Source organism: Lytechinus pictus, chromosome 11 (genome assembly GCF_037042905.1).
Source record: "Lytechinus pictus isolate F3 Inbred chromosome 11, Lp3.0, whole genome shotgun sequence".
Taxonomy (NCBI): domain Eukaryota; kingdom Metazoa; phylum Echinodermata; class Echinoidea; order Temnopleuroida; family Toxopneustidae; genus Lytechinus; species Lytechinus pictus.
The window spans coordinates 13,850,280-13,877,318 of record NC_087255.1 but is presented as its reverse complement, the minus strand read 5'-3'; the positions used below and the strand labels follow the sequence as shown (position 1 = coordinate 13,877,318).

The following is a 27,039-nucleotide window of genomic DNA, read 5'->3' as shown; positions in this document are numbered from 1 at the left end:
GAAATGATGAAAATAAAAATGATAGGCGCACAGGACGATCCGAAAACTCGCAATCGCCAATGTTGTAAAAATGAATGTTGTGTGTGAGGGTGTGTTAATGATGGCACCAGACACATACGATGGCACGAGTGGTTGATTAAAGGAGGATGAAACTCTTGGAGCAAGTTAGCTTTTGTGAAAGCAGAAAAATCAAAGAATAAGATCAACAAAAGTTTGAGTAAAATAGGACTAGCAATAGAAGAGTTATGAGCATTTGAATGTCGAGATCACTAATGCTATGGAGATCCTCCCATTGGCAATGCAACCAAGATCTATGATGTCACAGATGAACAGCTTTCCCCTTTTGGACACTGAAAATATACCCCAAAACATCTCTTTTTGCTCATTCTAATCATATGACAAACGATTCATCAATGATATAATGTTGTGAAACCTCTGTACTTGTCCTCTCATAAAGAGAACACCTCACCTTGTGTGATAGACTCTATAAAAGTGAGAATATAAGTGAAATAAGTACTAAAGTAATGAGGGAGTTGTACGTGTGTGACATCACAGATCTTGGTCTCATTGCCAATGTAAGGATCTACATGGCATTAGTGATCTCGACATTCAAGTGCTCATAACTTTCTTATTATTCATTCAATCTTCCTCAAACTTTCAACAATATGTTTCTTTGATTTTTCTCTTTGATATGGATTCAGCTGGTTTCAAGGGTTTCATTCTCATTTAATTACAAGTACTACACTGACAAGGATTACGACTCACGAGTATCACGAATGGGTTACTGCGACGGTTCAAGACAAGGACAACAACTAATACTCACCTGACACTTGTACAAACGATGCCACACGGTAGATACAGATTACAGGTTTCTTCTCAGCCTTCTAATAACTTACAGCTAGGTTGCTTCTCAAGACCATGGCGCCGAGTGGAGAGCAGCTGGGATGCATGTCCACACTCGATGGCGTCTCGGGGTCTTCTCTCTGTGGTGTCTGGATCCACGTATGTTCATCACCCATAGGCTATGTATTAACCCAGCGGAGTTCGCCATTAAAGGCCTTTGCATAGTTTCAACGTTGGTGTCGTGATACTTTTCATTAAAGAAAATGTGTGTCGTACCCATGACAACATGCATTGTTGCTGGAATTTTCCGGAATTTAAAGCGGATATGGTGTGATCAAACTATGGAAATTTATAACCCATATGTCAATGTTCATATCATGACTTTAGTTAAGAATATCGTGCACAAATAAAGGCAGATCAGCCTAATTTCATATCATTGTCTAATACGTAATAGATCGAGTGTGGGAGACGTGGGTAAAAAATGTCAACATTTTATTCTCTTTATTCTACTAAGTTCTCAATTTTTTTAATACTTTCTTTCTATAGGATGTAATTTTGTTGTTATTTTATTGTATATTTGTGTTGAGTTTGACAACTTTCCAGTTTTTTTTTAATGTGTAAGCTAGATAAATAGTCAGTGGATCTTGGGCTATATGGCAATTGAAATCACGTACGTCAAGTGGCGTAATTCATCTGATCGGGGGGGGGGGGTGTCAGAGCAATATACTAGTATTGAGCTAAAAAAAAAATGGTGCCCCCCCCCCCCTCCATCAAGAGCTGTTAGTAGACGGGGATATATAAAACGTGTGTGAAGGGGGTGGGGGTCAAAGCAATATATTGAGCTGTAAATTCAACAATAATATTTAAGGTTAACCCATCCCCCCCCCCAATCAAGAGCTATCAGTAGACAGAGGTGGATCCAGCCTTTGCCAATAGGGGGGGGGGAGCCGAAATTTTTTCAGCCACATTTTCCCGGTCGGCCACTCGAAGTTGATTTTTGTTTGTATATTTGAACGGGTAGTCTTATAATAGTCATTTGTAAGCTTTATTCTTATAAATCAACATAAATATATAATAATCTCATAAGCCTTATTTAAATAGTGCGAGTGCAAAGAGCGAGCTATTTTTTTCAAGTATTTTGTCTTAAAATTTAAATATTCTGGGCAATGGTCGTGATCCTGAAACCAGATGTGTATCCACCAACTAAATAATTACTGCGAGCGCGAAGCGCGAACAGAAAATTTTAACATATGTTTTGATCTGCTCAAAAAGGGGTCTGTTAACGGCTGCTTACAGTTAGCCATGAAGACCTTACATTTTTTAATAATGCGAGCAAAAAGCGTGAGCTAAAAATTTAGACATTTCTAGACGAAGTATGGAAATTCTAAGTACTTTTTGTAATCGTGATAACGATAAGTATATATCTAAGCAATTGATGCGAGCGCGAAGTGCGTGCGGGGAAAAAAATCGAGATTTACACCTAAATTGGGACACTCTGTTCATTTTTTGTAAATCATGAAAATGATAATTGGAAATCCTTCTACATAAATAATGCGAGCACAAAGCGCGAGCAGAAAATGTTTGATAATATATATTGGATAATTTAAATAGAAAACAAGCTGCGTATCTGATTAAACATGCGCGAACTAGAATCTGGGCATTCTAAATACCTTTTTCATCATGGAAATCAATAAAGCGAGCGCGAAGCGAAAGCTCAAAATATTTGATATTTCGATCTGATAAAGGGACAATTTAAGCTCTGTATTTCAAGCACTTTGTAGGAAAATTGTGAGGTGGATATGGATCACAGTTTAAAAAAAGCTGATATGTTTTAATATTATTCCTTTGAGCTTTGACATACATGTAGGACCGGGACATCCTAAGAACATTATGTCATCAAATGAAAATGATGACTATCTTCCTATTTCTCTTCCTAAGCGCGAAACAGAACTTGTCGATATTCCATTCTGAAAAAAGGACATAGTGATTATTAAATTAATATCTTATTTATTAATCTAATAAGCCTAATGAGAGCGCGAAATCTGTTAATATTATGGCTTGAAAACTGGACATTTAAAGTACTTTTTTAATTATGATGCACGAGTTAATATTTTTTCAACAATCAATGCGAGCGAAAATCGCAAGCCGAAATTGTTGATAAACTGTCATGAAATGGGGATTTTATGTAGTTTGTTATAGATTTAATATTGAGATATATATAACTCACCAGGTTAGGAAAGAGAGTGGTAAAGGAGCACCCCCTTCTCCCAATCCGCTTGAGACAACATTATACCTTCAACTTTCTTCTTCTGTCTTTTTTTTATATACTTATTGTACATACCATCTCAAATTTATTCTTAATAGTAATTCCTATTGATTTTTATAGTGTAAACAGATTTTACCTTTTATAATCATTATTCTATACGTGTTGAGGACCCCACTGCAATGGAAATAAGCTTTCGAACTATCCTGTTAAAGATTACTGAATTTTATTTTTAATTAATTCAATTTCATTTATTTAATCATTTATTTATTTATTCATCTATTCATTTATACATTTATCTATTTATTTATTTATTCTTATTCATTATAAGTGTTTTTTTGGGGGGAGGGGTCCTTTCAATCACCAAACAATAGTCGTTCCGAATCCTCCTTCATTTAGGTTATGTGAATGAAATACTAAAATATAAGATTAAGAGGAAAGGAAGACAACGTTATTTTACAGCTACAACTAATAAACTATATTCGTTTGCGAAAAAAATGTATTTCTTTTTTATCTTAAGACCGTCCGGGGACATTCATAATGTAGTTTATGGTCAAAGAAATAAATTGTGTCATCTCGTTGGCTGTATAGTAAATAAATATTGTTTTTAAAAATGGATAACCGTGATTAATAAAGTATCATATCCATCTTTAGTCGAAATGCCAGGAATGAGCTCTTTGGTCACGGTGTACAAACCGCTTGTAAATCAATTCTGCACATTGAAGAATAAACGCTGACTAAACAAAAGAAAAATTAGAAACTGATTGATTAAAATTGCCATTGCATACATATGACATGTTCAAATAAAATTGGAATCATGCAGTATTTTGCTTGTTATACACAAAGAAAACTCAGACCATGACACCCATCATGATTTTTGCATACAATATGATTCTATATATATAACATATATTTACAATTTTATATAATAATAGACACAAATATATATATATATATATATATATAATTATAATAGATATGCGCTATGTATACAGTCAATGTGAGTATGTTACATATGCAATCTTGACCTAAATTTGACTTTTGGTAATTCAGGAAAGAAATAATAAATTCTCGAAAATGAAATCATTTACGTGTCAGGTATATTCCGAGCATTTTCCAAAATCGTTAAACCATTAATTTCACAGATTAAGTGTCAAAATTAAGCACTAACGTGCGAAGTGGTCATTACAAAGGGAAAAGGTACGTGGAAAATACCACCTTACACCAGTATGGGACTAGATATCAGTCCCCGCAGACACGGCGATCAGCCCGTGTGCGCACGCAAAAATTTATCATTCTGCGGCTCGCGTGATAGGAATGAACTTGACTTTTCTCTCAATTACGAAACTTATCGTGGAAAATGTTATCTAACATGCATTGATATACTCGTAAAGTTTATCGTCATGTATCATTTACACACAAAAAATAGAATATAACCCTTCTTTCGGAGAGCTATTAGTAAGTTGTTCGAATCTAACGATTTTCTTTTAAAAATATAATAAAAATTTACCTGAGTTCAAATGCCTGCCATTAACTGGAATCAATAATCCACCACCGTTATCAGTTATGAAAAATTCTAGGAAATGTACTAACATGCTTTTGAAAAAAATTAAAATTTAAGGGGATTTGAAAATTAGGATTTTGCAATGCTATATCAAATTTCTGTTATATTTTCATCAATTTTGGGATTGCATCGAAATGACTGATAATTCGAAGTCTTACCCACACTTGCTTGTAAATTTGGTATATGTTGGTACATTGATAGTCAACGTAAATGATAAACGTTCATAGCCTCACCAAAATTTAACGATTCCATTGTTTTTAGGATTTTAATGTCGCAGACATTTTAGAGAGTGAGCAAAGTGATGCTAACGAACGTCGCTAAAAATACGGCTAGGCGAGAAGGCCTTTGAATGGCGCGCTCCACTGAGTTGAGGCCGTGAACATACGTGGATCCAATCTCTCTCTATACTCACCAGGCACCAACTTGTGTGCGTGCTGTGTGACGCACGCACGTAGCAGGCAATTGAATACAGGAGCATACATTATGGCTGCTCCAATCAGAGCGCTCCTCACCACTGGCGTAAATCCGTGTTGATGGGTGGGGGGGATGACTGAAATATTTTGGCATTTTTTGCAATCATGTTTTTAGATATGCAAGGAATTGTCATTGATATGTCCACAGTGGCGACCGTGGGTCACGGCATTGGGGGGGGGGGGGGGGGCACCAGCAAAATTTTTGAATGACTGAGTGAGTGACCTAATAGAGACATTTTAAGGACAATGTCATTAAACGGATATGTATCTCACTGATCAAATAATGCGAGCGCGAAGCGCGAGCTGAATTTTTTTAATTTTCACACCTAAAAAGGGACATTATAATCAAATTTGTGTAATCATGATAGGTACCTGTCTCGCTTAACAATGCGAGCGCGAGCTGAAAACTTAGATAATTCAGACCTGAAGTGGGGCATTCTAAGGTTTCTTTGTAGGAATTAACTAGGACCATACGTATTTCATTAACCAAATGGTGCGAGCGCGAAGCGCGAGCTGAAAATTTTTGATATTCAGATCAGAAGAAGGGACATTTTAAGGACTGATTTTAGGAATTCATGAAGAGCAGACATATCTCACCAATCCACTAATGCGAACGTTATCACGGACAGGAAATGTTTCATATATACGAAGACCTTAACATGGGGCAATCACTTTTGAGTCATGAAAAAGAAGCATATGTCATTACATAAAACAATGATAACTCAAGTGCTAGGAAATATATTTGGTTTATATTGACTTGAAAACGGAATGTTTTAGTACAACAGGATTATATATCTCGTTAAACAGACAATGCGAGCACCAGGAACAATGAAGACGTAGGCCCTGGGCAAATTATGTTTCATAAAGTTATGATAAAAATGTTTCTTATGTAATGTAACTTAACATAGTTATAATATAATATAACATTCTAATGAATGATATTTTCTTCTTTCCCACTACGTTTCTCTTCCTTTCTCCCTCTTTTCTCCTTTTCCCCCTTTCCCCGTTTTTTTTTGGTCAGCCGATGGGGGGGGGGGGGGGGATGTGCCCCCCATGTCCCCCGTAGTTACGCCACTGTATGTCCATATGGCAAATACCCCTCCAATATTATTATCTTTTTTACCACATGATGGTTTAATGGTTTTATTAGAGATTACATTCAACAAATTTTTGACATTCCATCTTAATCCCTTCCCAAAGACCCCAACATTGATGAATTGGAAGAAACGGGGGTTTCTCTGCAATGTTATAATAAGGACATAAGTATTTCGTTTGGAAATGGTGAACTGGCTCTTTATTTGCATTTTTTGATTCAATAATATTATTTTATTTGTTAAGCGGTATTTTTGGAAGAATTTTCACCAATAAAACAATTATCTCTTGTGATTTTTTTTTCAATTCTTTCGTAAAAAGTGGGGGGGGGGTGTTTGTACAAGCCATCCCCCCCCCCTCCTCGAAAAGTGGGGGGGGGGATATATCCCCCCATCCCCCCGGGATTTACGCCAGAGCTACTCACATACACATATTATACACACATACTTAATATACATGAACATAGATCAATACATAGACTAATACACAGACTAATACATATATAATAGTGTACTACAGGTACATGGCAAATTTACTACAGGTGAATAGCCATCCAGTAAATATAAATTAAAGACTTAATTCCATTACCTTCTATTTTTTCCACAAGAAAAAAAATCCTCTCCATTTATCTCTCTCTTTTAAAGGTTTTAAGAGTCTGTCTAACGTTAACCTCCCTTTTTATGACTTTCCTTGGCCTGGCCTGGGATAAAGTGAAAATTTTGCTGTTTCGACTTTCGACTTTTGTCTTAGGAGGATTTAAAAAAAATTATTATTATTTTTTTTTTTTTATTATTATTATTATTATTTTTTGTTTTTTTTGGGGGGGGTCTCCAGACTCCACATATCTCGCCAGACAAGAAAAAAAAACAAAGGTATAAAAAGGGGGTCTACATATATTTGACTACTTTTCAGAATCTATTGGCCACATCTGCCTCATTCTTGGGGACGTTTTAACATTGAATAGGGAGTTGCCCGCCCGGGGCTCTTTTCAGAATTTCTTACGGGCAGATTGCACAAGAGGTTCTTTGCAAGGACAGTCTATTTGTGTCGTTGATTTGTAATGATGTGCCGTATGAGTCACATTTTTAATATCCATCACAAATAAATAAAAAAAATATAAGCCTAAATACATCTATTTTTTAGATTCAATATGTAGATCTACTATGCCGGGGAGGGGGGTACTTAGATTTGGTTTGGACAAAGGTGTGCGGCTGAAGGTTTGAAACCCGTACCCATATTTACAGGTCATTTTGGCTAAAAAGGGACCCATTATTAGGGATTCATTACAGGGGCGGATCCAGGATTTCCAAAAGAGGGGGGCACATTTTCGCCTGGAAAACTTGACAAGCAAAAAAAAAGAAAAAGCTTATCGCCCAAAATGTAAGGTAATTTTGTATTTGCACCTAAGACATTGGAGTAGAATATGGACCCATGTTTAAGGCCAGTATCTAAAAATTGGGCCATGTTTAGGGATTTTCCAGCATAAAACCATATCCCATGTTTATGGATTTCTTCCAAAAAGGCGACCCATTCCAGCGGCACATCCCCATATGCATTATTTCGTGAGTACCCCCCCCCCCCGTGCTACTATTTAACTGACTCTAGTCTTAACTTGATTTTTATGCAATCACATGAGGTGCTATATAATGTAGATGACAATTTTTTTTTTCACTTTAAATTGTTTAATGGATGATTTCAATGCTTTTCCAGCTGCTTACAGTAAAAGGGTGTCTCATATGGTGCATCATTATTAATATCGAATGCATAATCATGATTTTTTTTTACATCCTTTTACATCAAGCACAATACTCGGGGGGGGGGCATATGGTCCCCCTTGACATTTTTCAGAATAAATCTGTCAATCAAAATTGTATTACCGCACCACTGACTGACGTTTTACTTTCAAGTCTCACGCAACTTTTGAGACCAAATTTGCAATTCCCAGGTACAGGGTCAGGAAATTTTGCAACATTGTGTTTGTTTAAGTACATGTCAGACAAAAACATGATTACATGTAAAAAGTCAATATTCATAATTGGGTAATTTTCTTATTGGTAATGTCACTAATGAACTTTGTCTTAAAAATAACAATTAAAGAAATACATTTAAGAAGTTCAGAAAAAATATTAAAAAAAAAACATGAAAGGAATTTTTTTTATACCGGTTTTTTTTTAATAAAGTTGTTAGCAATGCTCTAGAAAGGGATAAGTACACCAAAGTTTAGTATTCTACTAGAAGCTTTTTTTAGTAAATTAAAGCAAAAGGTATGATTTTATAATTTTTTTATTGCGCCGCCCATGGCTGAGGAACCACAGTGCCCCTCCCCAGGCCAGAAGTGACTTTAATCAAAACACCCTGGGACTTATATAATGATTAACACACTGGCAACTGAGCTTAACTTGTATATTAATTTAATGAACATGTTTTATCTGTTTGCTTTTTGCTTCTAATTGCTTACTACAGTTATGATGACAAAGAAGTCTGGAATAAACAAGAAACCTCAGAACTACCATAACTGTGTCTGCTACAATGTGTGTTATTGCAACCAGCTGATTGATTCGTTTTATCAACTCTTAAATGGTAGGTTACAATACAGTTTACATGTATTACTTGTAAACTGTATTATTATTAATAATTCACCATGATCGTAATGCGGATGGGGGTGAAATCTGTACACATTGACCCAAGAATAATGCAAAATGAAAAAGGCAAACACAAATCCCTATCTTGACTGGACTTCTCAGCAATGAAGACACCCCATTGATTGGGGGGAGGGGGTTGTTGTGCTCATCCAATGTGTACTGTATGGAAGTGTGTATTTTGCTTTCATTGATTTAATTTATTGCATAATTTAATTTCCATGATTCATTTATTTGGGGGAAAACAATCAGTTCACACTTTTTTAGATTACATCATGGCAAATTGCCAATTACTATGGTCTCAGGAGTAAGCCACTATCCCTCTATCATATCATCATGTCGGTGCAAACAACGCCCTTACCAGCAGGCATAGGGGCATTTCTGCACCGATGGGGTGCACAAAAATGTTTTGCTAAGGGCGTTCTTGCACTGAAAGGACAAAATTTGAACTAACCCAAGCTATGTATGGTTATGGGCTTGCATTATTTCCTTATTAATATTTGTTTTATGAACAGGTTGATTATCAGAACTTAATTCAGAGCTGCTCCTGTCTGTAGTAACATCATTATTGGAAGAGAAGATTTCAGAATGAGGGCGTTGCTGCTTTAAAAAAATTTACTCCATGGAGTTCTCCAAATTCATCTCAAATTAGACTGCTTCATGAAACCAGATTTGTTCCTTCAAGCAGAGACGATTGTGGCTTTCCTGACTGGACTTCTATGGATTCTTTATGCCAACCCTAAGGACTGTGGTCTTCTGCATGAGACACGTCAATTTCAAACAAGACATTCGGTGGTGAAACACTTGATGAAGATATTAAATTTTATTTGGTATAACTGAATCTCAGAAGTAATTCCTTGGGAGCAAGAAACAATGAAAAATAAAAATAAAAGGTCCATCAATAATGAATGTCTTGAGCAGTGTTCTTTTTTGTGCACAGATCAATGGATCTTTTCAGTTCCAAGCAGGGATGAAGTTAATGCTGACCTCGAGGCAACATTTTACTGGCCTCGGTCCGAGTCACTGTACAGAATCTATGAGAAGTTCTCTCAAGCTGCCTCATGACTCTAAGGAATCACCCTCGACCTCATCCCTGTATGCAAGTGTGATATATATCTGTGATGCAATCTCATGATTAAAGAGGAGAAACAAGAGAGCTTCAGATTTTGAAGTGTAGCAATCTCCTGGAATGTATGTTTAATTTGAAAATCAAACTTAAAATAACTTAATTGGGCATGTTATTCATTATGCTATGTATGAATGAAAGCATTGAAGCAATTTGGTGCTCTTGCCAAAAAAATCTGAGTTGTATTTACTGCAAACCCTCAGAAATATTGATAAGCATTTGCCAGTGCATGAAGTGTTTTAATAAAGAGTGGCTTTTGTGGCTATGGAGAGTTATTATTTCTTCAATATTTCTTCATACAAATTATTTCAGAAATCACAATTTGAATATTTCATGACCTCTGATAACGAGAGCAGAATATTGTTGGTGATTGACACACTTTGAAATTATATTAGGATAGAATGTAGTGAAGTTTTGTGAAAATAATGGCATAATTACTGTAGAGGCATAGGAAGGTTGAAAATAACGTTATTTTAAGTTTTTCTTGAAAAAAACCTATGGGAAATTGAAACTGGTATAATTAACTCAAGATTTCAACAACAACAAAAAAATTGGCAGAATAAGTACACAAGCCTATGGACAATCAATTGAACGTAAATCGAGCGCAATCGAGCGCGTCCTCTAAAATATCACATAAGTTACGTTCGATTTGCAATCAATTGCAAAGCTTGCGCTTGATCTACGTTCAATTGATCAAACGCAACTACTTCTTGCAACAGGATTGAACGTAACTTGCGTTCAATTGCAGATTTGCGTTTAATCGGCTCAATTTTGGGAGTTGCGTTCGATTTGCGTTCAATCGCAAGTTTATTGCAACACCCCATTATAGAGTCCCAATAAATCTATCCGTTGCTAATATGTTTTCAATTGATTTTTTCTCCCGTTTATCCAAATTGTAAGATAACCATAAATTTCAATAGCAAGTCCCGTTTACCACTTAGGTACAATCTACTGATGAGATCTACCTATATATGAACTGCTTTACATTGTTTTTTTTTTTACAGGTGGTAAGTATTAACATAATAGTTTCATTTGTGACAAATAAATGATTCCTCAGATTATTATTATCTAAAGGATGTTCAAGCGGTGCATTAAAATGCATATTTGGTGAGCATGACTTCGTTGTGTAACTTCAGAGTATATTTCACAAGACTATGTAATCTGTCATGATGATTATCAATTGCAAATCACTCTTGTATGAAAATAAACGAAAATGGAAACGTCATTATTCAATTTTCATCTGATATTCTTGAAATTTTCAATACAATATTGATTTTTGTTCTATTCATTTTACTCAATTTAAGCTGATGGAAACTTTAATATTTGATTAATGTTTCTTTGTTTACTGGTCTACAATGAACATCATTGACCAAACAAAAGGAAATCAAAAGGAAGATACATGTGTAAGGATATACATAAGGAATTGCGGATTACAATACATTAAAGAAGATGACCAATAATAATGACGATTTGATTTTACGAAGCTCACAGAAAAAAATATTCTGCACTATCAGTTAACTCAAACGAAGATCCAATTCCCAGGTAAAATCACAATCTAAAATCAATTCAATGCAAAACATGAAAATACATGAGACTGGAATATTTCAAAGGCATGAATGCTTTTAAGGAAATAAATCATAAGCAATAAGATCGAATACATGTTACAGCTGCGAAATACGATATAAGAGCATGTTCAGCAGGTATTTTTTACAATGATATAAGCACAATATAATTTTCTTTTCAGCAAAGGGAACATGGACTACAACATTGTACCAACATATTCACAAAGAGCTAGTTTAGACGAATTTCACAAGCTTTATATATTTTATAAGCAATATTGCTAGTGATATTTGTACAACGCCTGCTTAGCTTGTTGTACGCGAGCAAATGAGAGGCTGAATGTCAAACATTCGTACCGTTGCACACAAGACGTACCATCCAAAATGTACCATTGCACGGCTTTAGGAGGTGACGTCACAATACGATTTAATTCATTGCGCTCAGTAAAATGAAGGTGCGATACGCGTATAAGCCTGCTGGCTCAATGCGCATTGCTGCCCAATGTCATGTGCGCTTGTGGGATTTTGCTTTTCGCTTTCATTTTTTGCTCCCTTTTCATAGATTACTGCAGGGGAAAACTCTTGTTTTTACATATTTTCGCTAACTTCCGAGGCGTTGTAAAACACAAATAGCGAATAGTCTTATTCGTGCAATGGTGCAAGATTTTGCATTCGGTGAAAGAAAGAGACGCCCTATTCAACTCGGCTAACGCCTCGTTGAATAGAGCATCTTTCTTTCACCGCATGCAAAATCTTGCACCATCGCACTCATGCCTATTCGCTATTTGTACATTATTGTTGCGCATGACATAACTACTTTGAAATATGAATAATTTCAATGACGTTTTATTCGTCCATGGTATCTACATGTATAACTCATGAAACTGCCCTTACAGCCAATTGGCATCACTACGACTCTTCTCGAATCTACATGAAGAGTAACTAGCTAAAATACAGAAGGTCCAATTTTCATAAGTGTTTGGTATGACTCAGTCGGTTACTGAACCTGTCAACAAGGTGAAGCATACCCCGACGTAAAAGAAAAATGAGCATGACTTCTGAAAAAGCGGTAAAAACTTGCCATTTTGTAGCCATTTTGTGGCCACTTTTTAGCCCCTTTCTCTCGCTTTGTACAAATGTTTTGCAGTCTTTTTGTGGCCCCTTTTTCTCTCCCTTTGTAAAGCTGCTTTGGAGCCGTTCTGGAATCCTTCGAAAACAGCGAAATTTGTTCGTTTAGTTCTCTCCACAGGCTTTAGTACATGGAACAGCTTCAAAACAGAAGAATTATGTTCACCTTGCTCACTGTATGTCGCTCATTGACAATGTGCCGGAATATAGGATAGCTATGTAAATTCTCTGAGTAAGATGTAAATCACTATTCTACATGTATAACAAAAAAAATTAAGCAAGATTAAAAACACTTTTCAATCACCAGTCGCCGCCTTCGTTATTATAGGCAGCTGATCTAGGCAGTCTCTCAGGTGGTGTACGCATTATTGTCTCTGGTCGGAAACCATTGGATTCAGAGTTTGCCAACAACCTATTCTGCTGGTTTCTCTGAGCCATGAGCCTCGCAGAGCTGTTCTTGGACGTGGAGTTTGTCTGTCCGGAAGCTGATGTGAAGGCGCTCGACGCGCCGAAGGACTTGGGCAAGCAACAGCTGAACTGCGAGCGCCATGCGCGGCGAACCTGAGGCTGGCGGACGCAGTAGAGCATGAAAATGAAGTAGCCCTGCAAAGAGTTGAGGATGGTGAAGACTCCCTGAACAACCTCAGCGGCAGGCTGGATGATGCTCAGGTAACCCACAGCCCACGTCAGCCCCATGAGGACAAGGATGCACACTGCATTCTGGAATCTTCGCAGGCGTTGGCGCTTCTCCGTCTTATCAAGTTGCTTCCCTTTAATGGTTTTGTTTAGCCTCAGGATGACGCGGACGAAGATAACGAAGTTGAAGATCATGATCAAGCCAATTGGAATCAGAAGTCCACCAATTAGAGGCCAGAATCGGAGAAAGCAACTGAATAAAAATATTATATTAATAAAAAACATTGTCATAAGTATTTTGCTATAGATTTATCACGAATATAGTGATGTGATGATGATAAATGTACATGCGAGATAATTTTTTTTGTTTTGAAGAAATACGCATACATGTTCAATAGGTTGACCACCAATGGATTGACACGATGATGCATTGGCGCGGTAGACCTACACCATTCGGGAGTAAGGCTTCAACGTTAACTTTGCAATGGTTTACACTAGCGTACAGATAGGAGGGGGCTTGGAGGGTCATGCCCCCCCCCCCCCTAAAAAATAAAAGTTTCATGACCAAGAAGGAAGATAAAGAAAGAAAAGGGAATATGATGGAATATCATAATATATTTTTCTGGATTGTTATTTCAAAACTAAAATTAGATTTATGAATTAAAAAACAAAATCATAATTTGCTTGATCCCATCGCCCGCAGCTTCTTAGAAATTTCGCCTCATACGCCATATCTTGTCTCTTCAAATGTTTGGCTCATAACGCCGCTGTTGATTGATTAGATCCGTTAGAGATAAAGAGTATACAAAAATGATTGTGGAACAAAAAATTAATTTGGAAACAAATATCCTAAATATATTCCTCGGCCCATTACAGGTTTTTAATTATCAAGTCTTAAAGCAAAGTTACGAGAGAAAGAAACAGAAAAACAGAGAGTGGCAAACAAAAAGAGATGAAAAATTTCTCCTTTTTAGAATGTTTCTTCACCTGTTCTATTTTTATGCAAACTTCGAAAATATATAATTATTACTTACAAGTCCGTCTGTACGTAATATTGCCTCGATGCCCCTCCTGTGATTCCAACTATCAACATAGGGGTCCCTGTATCCAAGCAAAACAAGCAAAAGTGAAATTAATCTATTTGATTTTTTTAAATAAGTGGTATATAACTACAGATAATTAATCTCCCTTTTACCACTCATCTTGGTAACCTGTTGAGGTAACCTGAAGGGGTGTTGAGAAGACCTCGGGCATTTTTACTTCTTAAGCCATGGTCGTTTTGTAAGATGGGCATTTTGAAGACTGAGAGAGAGCGATGTGTGGTGTGGTGTGAAGCTGACAGAGAAAAGAGGTGTTGATGCTGATGTTGGGGTAATAAAAGAGACGGTGGATCAGATGGCGAAGGTGAACTGATTACGTTCGTATGGGCATGTGTTGAGGAGGGATACCGGTCATGTTTTGAGAAGGACGCTTGAAGAGCTTAAAGGTCAAGTCCACCCCAGAAAAATGTTAATTTGAATAAAAAGAGACAAATCACACCAGCAAAACGCTGAAAATTTCATCAAAATCGGATGTAAAATAAGAAAGTTATGACACTTAATACAATATTTCATTTTTTTATAAATTTGACAATAAGGAACAAAGGATATAGTATAAAACAATGCTCATTCCATATGTTCAAGGAGGAATTAATCATTGTTTCACTCGACAATGAGGAGAAAAATAGAATAATCCCTATTTCATATAATAAAATACAAAAGAAAGAGTGGATGACGTCATCAGTCTCCTCATTTGCATACCCACCAGGATGTGCATATAACTGTTTTGTGAAATTAAGCAATACTTTAAAATGTCATAACTTTCTTATCTTACATCCAATTTTGATGAAATTTTCAATGTTATGCTTGTTGGATTTTTCTCTTTTTATTCGAATCAACTTTTTGTTGGGGTGGACTTGTCCTTTAAGGTAACTAGACAGAAGGGAAGGGGGCGACTGAAGAAGACATGGAAGAAACAAGTGGTGGAGGAGAGTAGGAGGGTTGGGTATAGAGGGAGGAGGATACACTGAATAGAGCAAAGTGTTGGAGGGGCGAGGGTGATTTATGCGAGTGCACGGCAGCGGCGTGTTACAACCGATAATGTCGCAGCAACGCATAATGTCGCAGATTGCGACATTATGCCAAGAGCGTCCGACGCATAATGTCGCAGTCAACGCATAATGTCGTAGTTTTTTTAACGCATAACGTCACATGTCGCAACGCATAATGTCGCAGCAAAGTGTCAACGCATAATGTCACATGTCGCAACGCATAATGTCGCAGCGGTATTTTCTTCAGGACTCGAGCTACAGATAAGATATAAAATATGCTTTCACTAAGTATTTTGAGACACGAGAAAGAGAATTAAGTGATTTGGAAATCAGGATTACTCATTGTATGGATATTTATCGGTTTATTGCCATTTCGTCTACTGCCTTTTCCCCACTATCGCATGGTCTGATATAATTTCGTCTACCATTAGTTAGTCAACAACTATCAACATAGTCCAATAACCATTTCGTCTAATAGCCAGTTGGTCTACTAGCCGTTTTGTTTATTATCATTTAGTCTAATTGTATTTTTTTCAATTGGTCCTATATCCACTTTGTCCAATAACACCACGTCTATTACCTTTTGCCCTAATAGCCAATTGGTCTAATAACCATTTGGTCTACTCTCATTTCGTCCATGTTCCATTTGGTCTGACTTCAGTTGGTTCGCTATCACTTTGCCTAAACCCATTTCGGCTAACAATCATTTGGTATCGTTGCCATGGGTCCAATCACCATCTCGTCCAATCATCATTTCGTCCGATAGGCATATTCATTTCATCTTATAACCATAATGGTCTACTGGCACTAGACCTCTATACGGTGACTCTATGTATCATTGCCGACTTGTTGCAGTACTACTCCTGATTTGTGGTTCAGCCCGGCTCCCCCTGCCCGCCACCGCATAATTAGGGGAACGAAAGAAAAGATAAAAAACGGGGAAAGAGAGGAGGGAAATGAGGAAAAATAAGAGGAGACAGAAGAGTGAATAAAATAGGGTGAGGTGAAGACTTGGAAAATAAAAAGAAATATTTCATGTCTCAAAAGAGGCGCGATAGCTCAGTCGGTAAAACGGGGGTTTCTGATTCCGGTGACATGCATTTGATTCCTAATTGGTGCGTTAGTGTCCCTTGGTAAGGCATAATAGTAATTATGCCTACCAGGTCCCTTGGAGAGGACCTTAAGCCGTCGGTTCTCTGGTTGCTTGCTTACAAGCATTCACGCTTTCTTAGCAACCAGGTAAAAAAAAATCACCATGTACTATATAGGCAAAAATTTTCGCTCGCGCTTCGCTTCGCGCTCGCATCCACATCCACTTCAGAATTTTCATGCATAGTGGATTTATCGAAGGCGTTCGATACAATGGACCATCGCATATTACTAAGTAAACTAAAGACATATGGAATCAGAGGGATCGTACTATCTTGGTTTAAAGATTATTTAGCTAATAGACGCCAATATGTTAATTTTAAATCCAAATCATCTAATATATGCCCCGTAATATGTGGAGTACCACAGGGTTCAATCCTGGGACCTTTATTATTTTTAATATATATGAACGACATTGTGAACACATCACCCTTACTTACATATGTTTTATTCGCAGATGACACCAACATATTTTATTCACACCACAACTTAAACATACTTGTTGCAACTCTCAATCAAGAATTAAAGAAATTATCAATATGGTTTAAATCAAACAAACTTTCACTTAACATAGATAAAACAAATTTCATGTACTTCAAACACATTAATTCTAAACATATATTTCGCGATAATATTTATATCAATGATATACCCATTAATGAAAAACAAGAAACTAAATTTTTAGGTGTAGTGATCGATGCTAACATAACTTGGAGTAGTCACATTCGTAATATAAGCATGATGGCAGGAAGAGGCATAGGCATTTTGTATAAATTAAAATATTATATCTCTCAAAGATCGTTACTTATGCTCTATAACTCATTTATCTTATCGCATATATCTTATTGTAATATTGTATGGGGAAATAGTAACAAAATCAAAATCGATTCAATATTGCGCCTTCAAAAGAAAGCACTTCGCATTTGTCATCACTCCCATTATCTCGCTCATACTGATCCTATATTTCATGATTTTAAAACATTGAAGATCTACGATATTCACACTTATCAAACTGCTATTTTTATGTACAAATTTTCCACCAACACTATACCAACACCCTTTCGAAATATTTTTGTCTATAATAGAGACATTCATTCATACCCTACTCGACATTCATCTGACTTTCATTTAACAAACCCAAAACTAATAATTGCTCACAAAACAATACGGCATCACGGCCCGGATGTTTGGAACAACCTTCCGAATGATATCAAACAAGCTGCATCTCTTATATCATTTAAAGCTTCACTAAAGAGGTACCTTTTATCTAAATACTTATAAATTCTCACCTGCACTCGCACTCACTTGCACTCACTTCCCCCCCTTTCCTTTTATTATATTTTAAGCAATATAAGTGACATCACTTTTAAATAATAAAGACCCGGTATTTTTATTATGGTTTCCATGTAGCCTCTTTTCCCCTGGCTGCTATTATTTCAAGCTTTCAGCTTACGATAGCTGGCCTCTGCATTTAAATTCATTTGTTATTGTTTACATGAATATTATGTCTATATATCTACTTAACTACTATATAATTGTCACCTTTGTAACTTGATCAGTATGTATGTTTGATTTTATATCATTGTTATAAATTTGTAATTTTGATTTATTAATAAATGCAGAAATACTGCTTTAAAAAAAAAAAAAAAAAGTGCTTAAATTTACCCCTTTTCGGACTGAAATATGAAGTATTTTTAGCTCGCGCTTCGCTCTCGCTTTATATTTTTATGCTTTTTCAGTTCTGATTTGCTTTGCAAAGTGTACATCGATAATTATTACTATTATTGTTTTTACTATTAACAAGTTATATTTATGCATTTGCGTAAAATTAAGTAATGAAACTAAGTTTTGGGGCTGGCCTCACATACAAGCATTGCTTATTTTCGGCAGCCCCTCCGTTTTACTCTAAAATACAAAAAAAAAATCATTTAAGGCAGCTTAATGTTATTGTGTTTATCAAATGTATAGGCCTTATTATGTTTTATAAGATGTTATGTTTTGTTATATTCTTTATTTTTATGATATGTTCATTATATACAACAATGTGAAACGGAAATAAAATGAAATATGAAGTATTTTTAGCTCGCGCTTCGCTCTCGCTTTATATTTTTATGCTTTTTCAGTTCTGATTTGCTTTGCAAAGTGTACATCGATAATTATTACTATTATTGTTTTTACTATTAACAAGTTATATTTATGCATTTGCGTAAAATTAAGTAATGAAACTAAGTTTTGGGGCTGGCCTCACATACAAGCATTGCTTATTTTCGGCAGCCCCTCCGTTTTACTCTAAAATACAAAAAAAAAATTATTTAAGGCAGCTTAATGTTATTGTGTTTATCAAATGTATAGGCCTTATTATGTTTTATAAGATGTTATGTTTTGTTATATTCTTTATTTTTATGATATGTTCATTATATACAACAATGTGAAACGGAAATAAAATGAAATGATTAAAACATGTATTCAAACTGCCTAAATTCGAGGTCTAAATCTAAAAAAAAACGCGCACTCAGCACCCAAGTTTATTGAGATACGCAGCTTGTTCTATATATTTATAACGTGCTGGAATTATCCAGTTTCAGATTAGAATATACAAAAACTTCTGCTCGCATTATTAACATTAATGTAGGAAGATACCGAGATACGATTTACAAAACATTAAAAGCCAGTGTCCTGTTCTTAGATCCGAAATCTATTTTTCTCGGCTCGCGCTGCCGTCAATTGTGTAGTTATGTAACTCGAGTCCTGAATAAAATCCCGGTGATTGGACTTATTGGTGATTGGACCCATGGCAACGATACCAAATGATTGTTAGCCGAAATGGGTTTAGGCAAAGTGATAGGGAACCAACTGAAGTCAGACCAAATGGAACATGGACGAAATGAGAGTACACCAAGTGGTTATTAGACCAATTGGCTATTAGACCAAAAGGTAATAGACGTGGTGATATTGGGTTGGACAAAGTGGATATTGGACCAATTGGAAAAAAATACAATTAGACTAAATGATAATAAACAAAACGGCTAGTAGACCAACTGGCTATTAGACGAGATGGTAATTAGACGAAATGGTTATTGGACTATGTTGATAGTTGTTGACTAACTAATGGTAGACGAAATGATATCAGACCATGCGATAGTGGGGAAAAGGCAGTAGACGAAATGGCAAAACCGATATGTCCATACAAAGAGTAATCCTGATTTCCAAATTCTCTTTCTCGTGTCTCAAAATACTTTTTTTTTTTTTTATTATGTTTTTATTGTTTTCATAAACAATCAATTACAGGAAATCACAATATTTACACAATTAGACATGATCGTAAACAAACAAAAATAAAACAACAAAATTGATAAAGAAAAAAGAAAAAAAAAGTGACAAGTAACATCATCCAGAACAAACTAAAACAATTAGAGTCTGAACACATACGTACAATCATTATATCAGGTAATGAGCCGTGGCAAAATATTAACCTGTACTTACGGGGTATAAAAAAAAATGCAACGTGTTTTACAAGTGAACTTCTTCAAAGCTCAAATCTCCATTTTTTAAAATGTAAAGCGAGCTTGTTTCTTTTTTTGGCCATAAAGTATTCAGTTTGTGTCTCAAAATACTTAGTGAAAGCATATTCATATCTTATATGTAGCTCGAGTCCTGAAGAAAATACCGCTGCGACATTATGCGTTGCGACATGTGACGTTATGCGTTAGAAAAACTACGACATTATGCGTTGACTGCGACATTATGCGTCGGACGCTCTTGGCATAATGTCGCAATCTGCGACATAATGCGTTGCTGCGACATTATGCGTTGCTGCGACATTATCGGTTGTAACACGGCGTACCCAGGTTTTTCGAAAAGGGGGGCACATTTTTTGGAGGATATTCCGTCCGCGAAAAAATTTGACAAGCAAAAAAAAATAAAAAGGTCTTCAACCGCAAATAAAAGGGGATTTCGTACCAGAAAAAAAAATTGACAAGCAAAAAATAAAACAGGTCTTCACGTCTGTTTTCATTGCAATTTTGCATTACAAATTATTAATTTTGCTTCTCAAAAGGGGGAGGACGTCCCCTGGATCAGTTGTGACTCGTCAGGGGAGCAGGGGTACGTCCCCTGCATCAGTTGTGACTCGTCGGGGGGGGGGGGGAGTCTGCCCCCCCCTCCCCCCCCCCCTTAGGTACGCTAGTGGTGCACGGTTAATCCCCCGTAGTCTGGGCTAAACCAAATTACATAACGGACTGACTGATTGGTGACTGACATTATATGGAATTGTTTTGCTGTTTCGCTATATCATTTTGGGATAAAATTACCTCAAAAAAGTTGATGCTCCAATCTATTAAGTACTTGTACATATAGTTTCTCCTCACTAATTGTTCAAGTCATTCAGAAATTTAAACAAAACGTAAACAACGATGCCTTCTTTAAGAAGCGAGGGAGATTTTAACTTTTCATCTCATTTTAATATTATGTATCTTAACAGTGTACATAGCTTTCTCCCTACTCAATTTATAGCAGTCATTCAGTTATTAGAAAATGGCTAAAATCTTACCCCAAGCAAACAACGATGCCTTCCTTAAGAAACGAGGGAAATGCGTATTGAGAACACGTACAAAAAGGATGTACATGTTGTAGCCCTCCACGGCCATCCAGAAAAGGGATGTCAGGGTGAAATAATGGAGGAAACCGGCAAGAATACAGCAGGGTAGAGGGGGTATTTCTTCCACCCCTCGTTCCGTATCGACCGATATCATGACGAGGAAGACGATGTAAAGACACAGCAGGGATGCGGACAGGGACAGCAGGATCTGGTTGGGCTTACGATCGCGAAGTTTTCTAGAATAAAGCACAAAACAGTGTTATTCAACCTGTTGAATCCTAAATTTTGTCATTCTCATACTGTCAGAGTAGACTTTGCCTATGGGCCACCAGGTTCCAGTTGTTAATGGATTAACTCATTATTTCTTCTACCATTCAATTCAATTCGTTCATTTTTTCCATAAAAAGCATCAAAATATGTACATTCATGATATAAATAGCACAGGTAGGTATATACAAAGAAAATAAATCAAATACATAAGCATACGAAAATGTTGAACAGCTAAATGCTATGTCTGCTACTACTGCTTAAATCAATCCCGTCTACACTGTTGGAGGGCCATGTTCAATTAAAGCAATGGCAGCGTGACGTCAGGACTGATAAGAGTCGGTTACATTTATCATGAGCGTTGTTCCTATACATCCAATTCATTATTTACGCGAAAAGACACTTATAATACACCAAAAACAAAGTTCACTGAGTAAGGTAATTTGCATTCGGTTTGAGAGCATAATCATATACCTGTCAAGGTATCAGGCAAGCTGATAAGACATTTTTTTTTTAGATGTGTCCTGAAATTTATCATTGATCATAAGAAAAATATGATTAGCATCAATAAAGCAGGTTTGATCATACAATTCTGACCTCATTTCTTTAATAACAGAAGTTCTAATTATGAACAATTCCCAGCAGGTTTTGCCTATCATCAACATATTGGAATTACTATTCACATTGACCCATATAAAATTTTGCGCTAAGAACATTAGATTTTCCACATCCACCTAACATATTACTGATGCCCATCACTTTAAACAATGTAATACTCACTTATTTGATGCATATGTTAGAATTGTAATAGCCAGACCCCATATTGACATGCAGCAGCCTACATAGCTTATGATGTCGAGGATTAAATCAGCTCGGGCTGACAACCCTTCTCCTCCATATATATCCTAGAAGATAAAGAATATATAAATGATATTTCCAATCGTATGGATTCATGTAACAGTATCCAGACCTTTCCTAATCATCACATACTGGGGAGCGTTTCATGAAAGAATTTGTCGGACGTACACTCTAAAAAGAATATTGGGTAAAATTTGAACTAGCACGGGGGTAATTATGTGTCCAACCAATTTGGGGCAGTATTTTACCCAATGCGGGAAGCATATTGTCCAGTAAGATTAAAAAGGTAAGCAACAATTACTTTAGAATGGGCAAATTTTCATTACACTGGATGAATAAAATGCCTAAAAAGAAATGCCCAATGTTGGTTGGACACATAATTACCCTCATGGAGCATTTTTACCCAATATTTTTCAGAGTGTATTATCTTATCTGACAAGTCCCGTTTTACTCGACAATCAACAATGAGATCAGCCAATCAAAATCAAGGAAAGTTGTCACATATAACGACTTGTCAGAAGAAAAATGTTGATGAATCACTTCACAGATAATTTGTATCTTGACACCATATTCATAATATTCTACTCTTTTGCCGAATATAATGGATCACTTACATCTAATCACGTTGGACAAGTAAAAAAAAAGACGATTTTTGAAAAAAAACCGTCTACATTATTTGAATATTTTAACGAGAAAAGGGTATTTTGAATGAATAAAAAATGCATAAAACAAGACGTAGGTAGGTTTTTATTTGGTCTCGTAGACCTATCCTGCACACAAAACTTACTACCATCACAAAGGCATCACACACGCTTTTGGTTTATTGTAATTAATTAACAATAAACCATAACAAGAGATACCTCAGCCGCCATGTAGTCGGTTGTAACTGCAATTTTTTTTTAATTCGTATATATTTTTTCCTCCATGATTACAATTTTTAATGACCAGTTTAGCGGGTTTTGTTTACATAATGTCTTTTTTATTTTGTTTGAGATTATGCTTACAACTACTACTACTACTAATAATAATAATATTATTGATAGTGATATGCATTTATATAGCACGATCTATCTAAGAAATATACTATTCCGAGGCGCACAATAAATGGTGAAAATATAAAACTAAGTATCCTAACAATGAGCTAATAGTGTCAGTATATAGCAGAGGATGATGGGTATCGCAATGCAACGGATAATAGATGAAAAAATATGGCCCCATTTCGGGAGTGTGGAAAAGTGCTACATATAAAAAAATTAACCGTTCGAAACGAGTTCAGCTATTCTCCTATAGGCCTTCATCAGTAACCATCCCCCCCCCCCCCCCACTCCGTTCCTTTAGTTAACATAATACAAACCATCAGGATCCCGAAATTGGTTAGGTGATCGCACTCGCAAGTAATCCTGTCTGTGCTTTCATTGCTCGTCTTTCTACACCCTCTCGTGGACCATCGCTTTTCGGTAAAGTTGTAGGACACGCAGGTAGCATTCGTCCCATTCTAGAATAGAAAGCAATAAAAAAAGACGAATGAAATATTACCATTATTCTCACTATCCCAATATTAATATATATTACACTTCCTTCATAAATTTCTTTACCTTTTTAGCAACAAAGATCGACAGTATATTATTGTTATTTGTTTTTATCATCTAAGTACGCCATTTAAGTCAAAAGGGGAGTCTGCAGCATGCGCAATTCATGATACCATCAACAAAACGAACATCATGCTCCAAATTTACTTTGTCTCTTTTCATTCCATCAAATACAGGCCTATCTAACTATATATATTTTTTTTATATGAATAGGAGTCCTTGCTTTCCCCCAGTTTCATCCCCATTCCCTCCCAAACATACACACACACACGCGCACAACTGGCACGCACACGCATTAACCCCCCCCCCCCCTCCCCCCTCTCTCTCTCTCTCTCTCTCAATATATTCATTCATTTTTATTACCTTTTGTATATCTTTATGATTTATCTATTACTTTATCTTGTGTTCCCTGGTCAACAAACGTTTACGTTTTTTTTTACTATAACAAGGGTTAAATTTAAATTCAGGGCTTAAGTTGTTAAACTATGGAAAGCACATTGTGACAGGTATCCCTAACAGGACAAGCTCAATTTGTCAGACAATCTGAGACTCAATTCATTACTGACCGGGAATAATTACCAAAATGGTTCTCTTTATCATCAAAACATGAGGGAGGGGCAGTAAAGATAGGAAACATAATCAAATATTAAAATATTTGGCTTCCCATAATTTTAGAACAGAGTAAGGCCACGTCCTAAGTAAAACCGGGCTTCAGATTCCAGAATACGGGTCAAAGAGCCAACTCACTGGATTGATCGGAGTAAATGATAGAACCACTGGCTGCTCTAGGTCTTCAATTTCTTCATTATCCACCGCCGCACCTATGATCCTCGAGTTCAACTCTCGTCCAAACTCCGTTTGGTTCTCGTTCAACTCTGTCAGTTCTCTGTCCCTGAAGAGAGCTGTGTCCAGGTGAATGGTGATGACCAAACGGCCGGTAGACCCTGTCAACTTGTCCCCTAATGTCGGCGGCAACAACAGAGTGGCTTGGGCTTGAAGCACCTCTGGCTGCGTGGTTTGATCGCCTTGCTCTACCTGAAAGTCATCACCGGAAATGCTATCTCCGTCAGGTGTAACAGACATGTAAACGGTAAAGCCTTGACTGATTTCGTTCGCAGTCACATCAAGTACCTTAGATAAATTTTTTTTAAAGCAATGAGGATGAAAATGATAATAATATTTACAATAATTAAATGATAATGATAATAATAATAGTCATAAAAAATAATAACAATGACAATAACAAGAAAAGTGGTAATAATAATAACAAAAATAAACAATGATAACTACAAACATAATAATAATCATTAAAAAAATCCATCAAGGGTGGGGGGAATTCTCTTTCTTCAAACATTGTTCAAAATCTCCCCGACCGTATTGGTTCTCTTTGGCGTCAGCTGAATGTTGTTTTAAGGAATAAGCCCATCGTTCTGTCTAAAGCGATACCCTCTGGTAGGGTAGCCCTTAGGTAGATGATAATGATAATAGTAATGACAATAAATGACTGTAATTTCAGCAATACAATTTTTAGCAAGCAGCACTGTAAGAATAACAAAGACTAACTGCGTATCAAGTTTTCTCACCTCAGCGGCAATATTTGGCTCAATAATCCGGAGAGAGTCATTCTGCACTTCTACTACAGCGAGCTGTGTTTCTAAGGATACTACGACACGGCTTGAAGCACCGCTCTCATCTTCAGCCATATCACGTGTTTCCTCTGCTACATCCGCGTAGTTGTTGGCAATGGCCACAAACGATTCAGTCACCTGTTTTCAATAATCGTACAAATCAATGAGAAACATGAGAAGCCTCTGAATTCATAGGTTAGCGAGTGGTCCGAGGATTAATCTTACTGGTTGATTGCACAAATCAAATTAATGGTAATGTGTCAGTCTGGGTACATACACTCACATTTACAGCTCATTTTCTGTTGTGTATATAGTACCTAATACTTGTACCCAGGGTGACTTTTTTATTTTCCCTTTTTTAATTGATTGTTTTACCATGTATTATTTTATTGAAGTACATGTATAGTAATTATATTTTACAATCTACTACTTTGTTGTTTGGGAAAGTCACGCAGATTGGAAAGATCTTCGGGTTATAGGTTTTTAGCCCCCCCCCCCTTCCAGGCATCCATGTAAATGTACTCAATACTCTAATGCTGGTATGTTCTTTAAGGTTTATGTTTGATTATGACGAATTGAATACTAATAATAATAATGAAATAAATAATAATAATGATAATAATAATAATAGCAATAACAATATTAATAATGATATTTATCATTATTAATAACATTATTATTATTATTTTAATTATTAGTATTATTATTTTAATTATTATTATTATTATTGTAAAGATAACAATTATAATAATAACAATAATGATAAATGTTTTGTGTAACGGGTACAAGGTCATGAATATTTGCAGGTGAATGCAAAGTTCCGTCTAAGAACAAACTCAACTTCAATAGCATATGGATATATATCTAGTTTATCTAGTTAAGAAGAGATAACTCAATATCTCCGATGATGAAAATATGTCTACTTAAACATCAATTAATTAATAGTATCCAGAATCATTGGTCAGCTTATTCGGCTACCTACTTTTACGTCACTAGTATCTAATTCTACGATATCTTCCAGGAAATCTGCCACGATCTCCAAGCCTTCTGTTGAGATGGTCTCGGTCATGGTCGTAATTTCTGCCACTTCCTCGACCACCATTTCTGCGTTGTCTTCGGTAACTTCCTCCTGTTAAATCAAAGGTGAATGGAATATTAAAATCACTTTTGGACTCCGGTAAATTTTGGCCGAAACACTAAGTAGTCACAATAAAAAATAGGCAAAAATTTTCAGCTAAGTTAAGATTATCATTACTGCTTGTATATTCAAATTAATGCATAATATTGCAATGTGCGCTTCTGAATTCGACGGATTTTTGTACAATGTCAGAGCTAACGAACTACAGCTAATTCTGTAATGTTTTTGATAAAATAGTAGACTTACTTCCTATTAGCGGACTCTGGCTCAAGGGATCATATTATTAAACTCAATGGAAATCAATTTTGACGTTCTATTATAATGGATATATCACTGCCTCGACATTCTAATGATTAACAATCGCATTTTTTTATAACACAGCTGCTACTACACAAGGCAGG

At 36.1% G+C, this 27,039-nt stretch overlaps 1 protein-coding gene across 2 annotated transcripts in view; it reads right to left on the bottom strand.

The window, feature by feature from the left end:
- Positions 1-9,678: 9,678 nt before the first annotated feature.
- Positions 9,679-27,039, bottom strand: part of LOC129271801 (uncharacterized) — a 90,092-nt gene continuing 72,731 nt past the window's right edge. For both annotated transcript variants that reach the window (XM_064106825.1, XM_064106826.1), the window contains 8 exons: positions 26,483-26,629; positions 25,456-25,638; positions 24,620-25,003; positions 23,638-23,778; positions 22,206-22,330; positions 21,111-21,394; positions 14,358-14,424; positions 9,679-13,576 (listed from right to left, as the gene is read on the bottom strand). In XM_064106825.1, the coding sequence (XP_063962895.1) occupies positions 12,988-13,576; positions 14,358-14,424; positions 21,111-21,394; positions 22,206-22,330; positions 23,638-23,778; positions 24,620-25,003; positions 25,456-25,638; positions 26,483-26,629 (1,920 nt within the window). In that variant the 3' untranslated portion in view covers positions 9,679-12,987. The remainder of the gene's footprint in view (positions 13,577-14,357; positions 14,425-21,110; positions 21,395-22,205; positions 22,331-23,637; positions 23,779-24,619; positions 25,004-25,455; positions 25,639-26,482; positions 26,630-27,039) is intronic.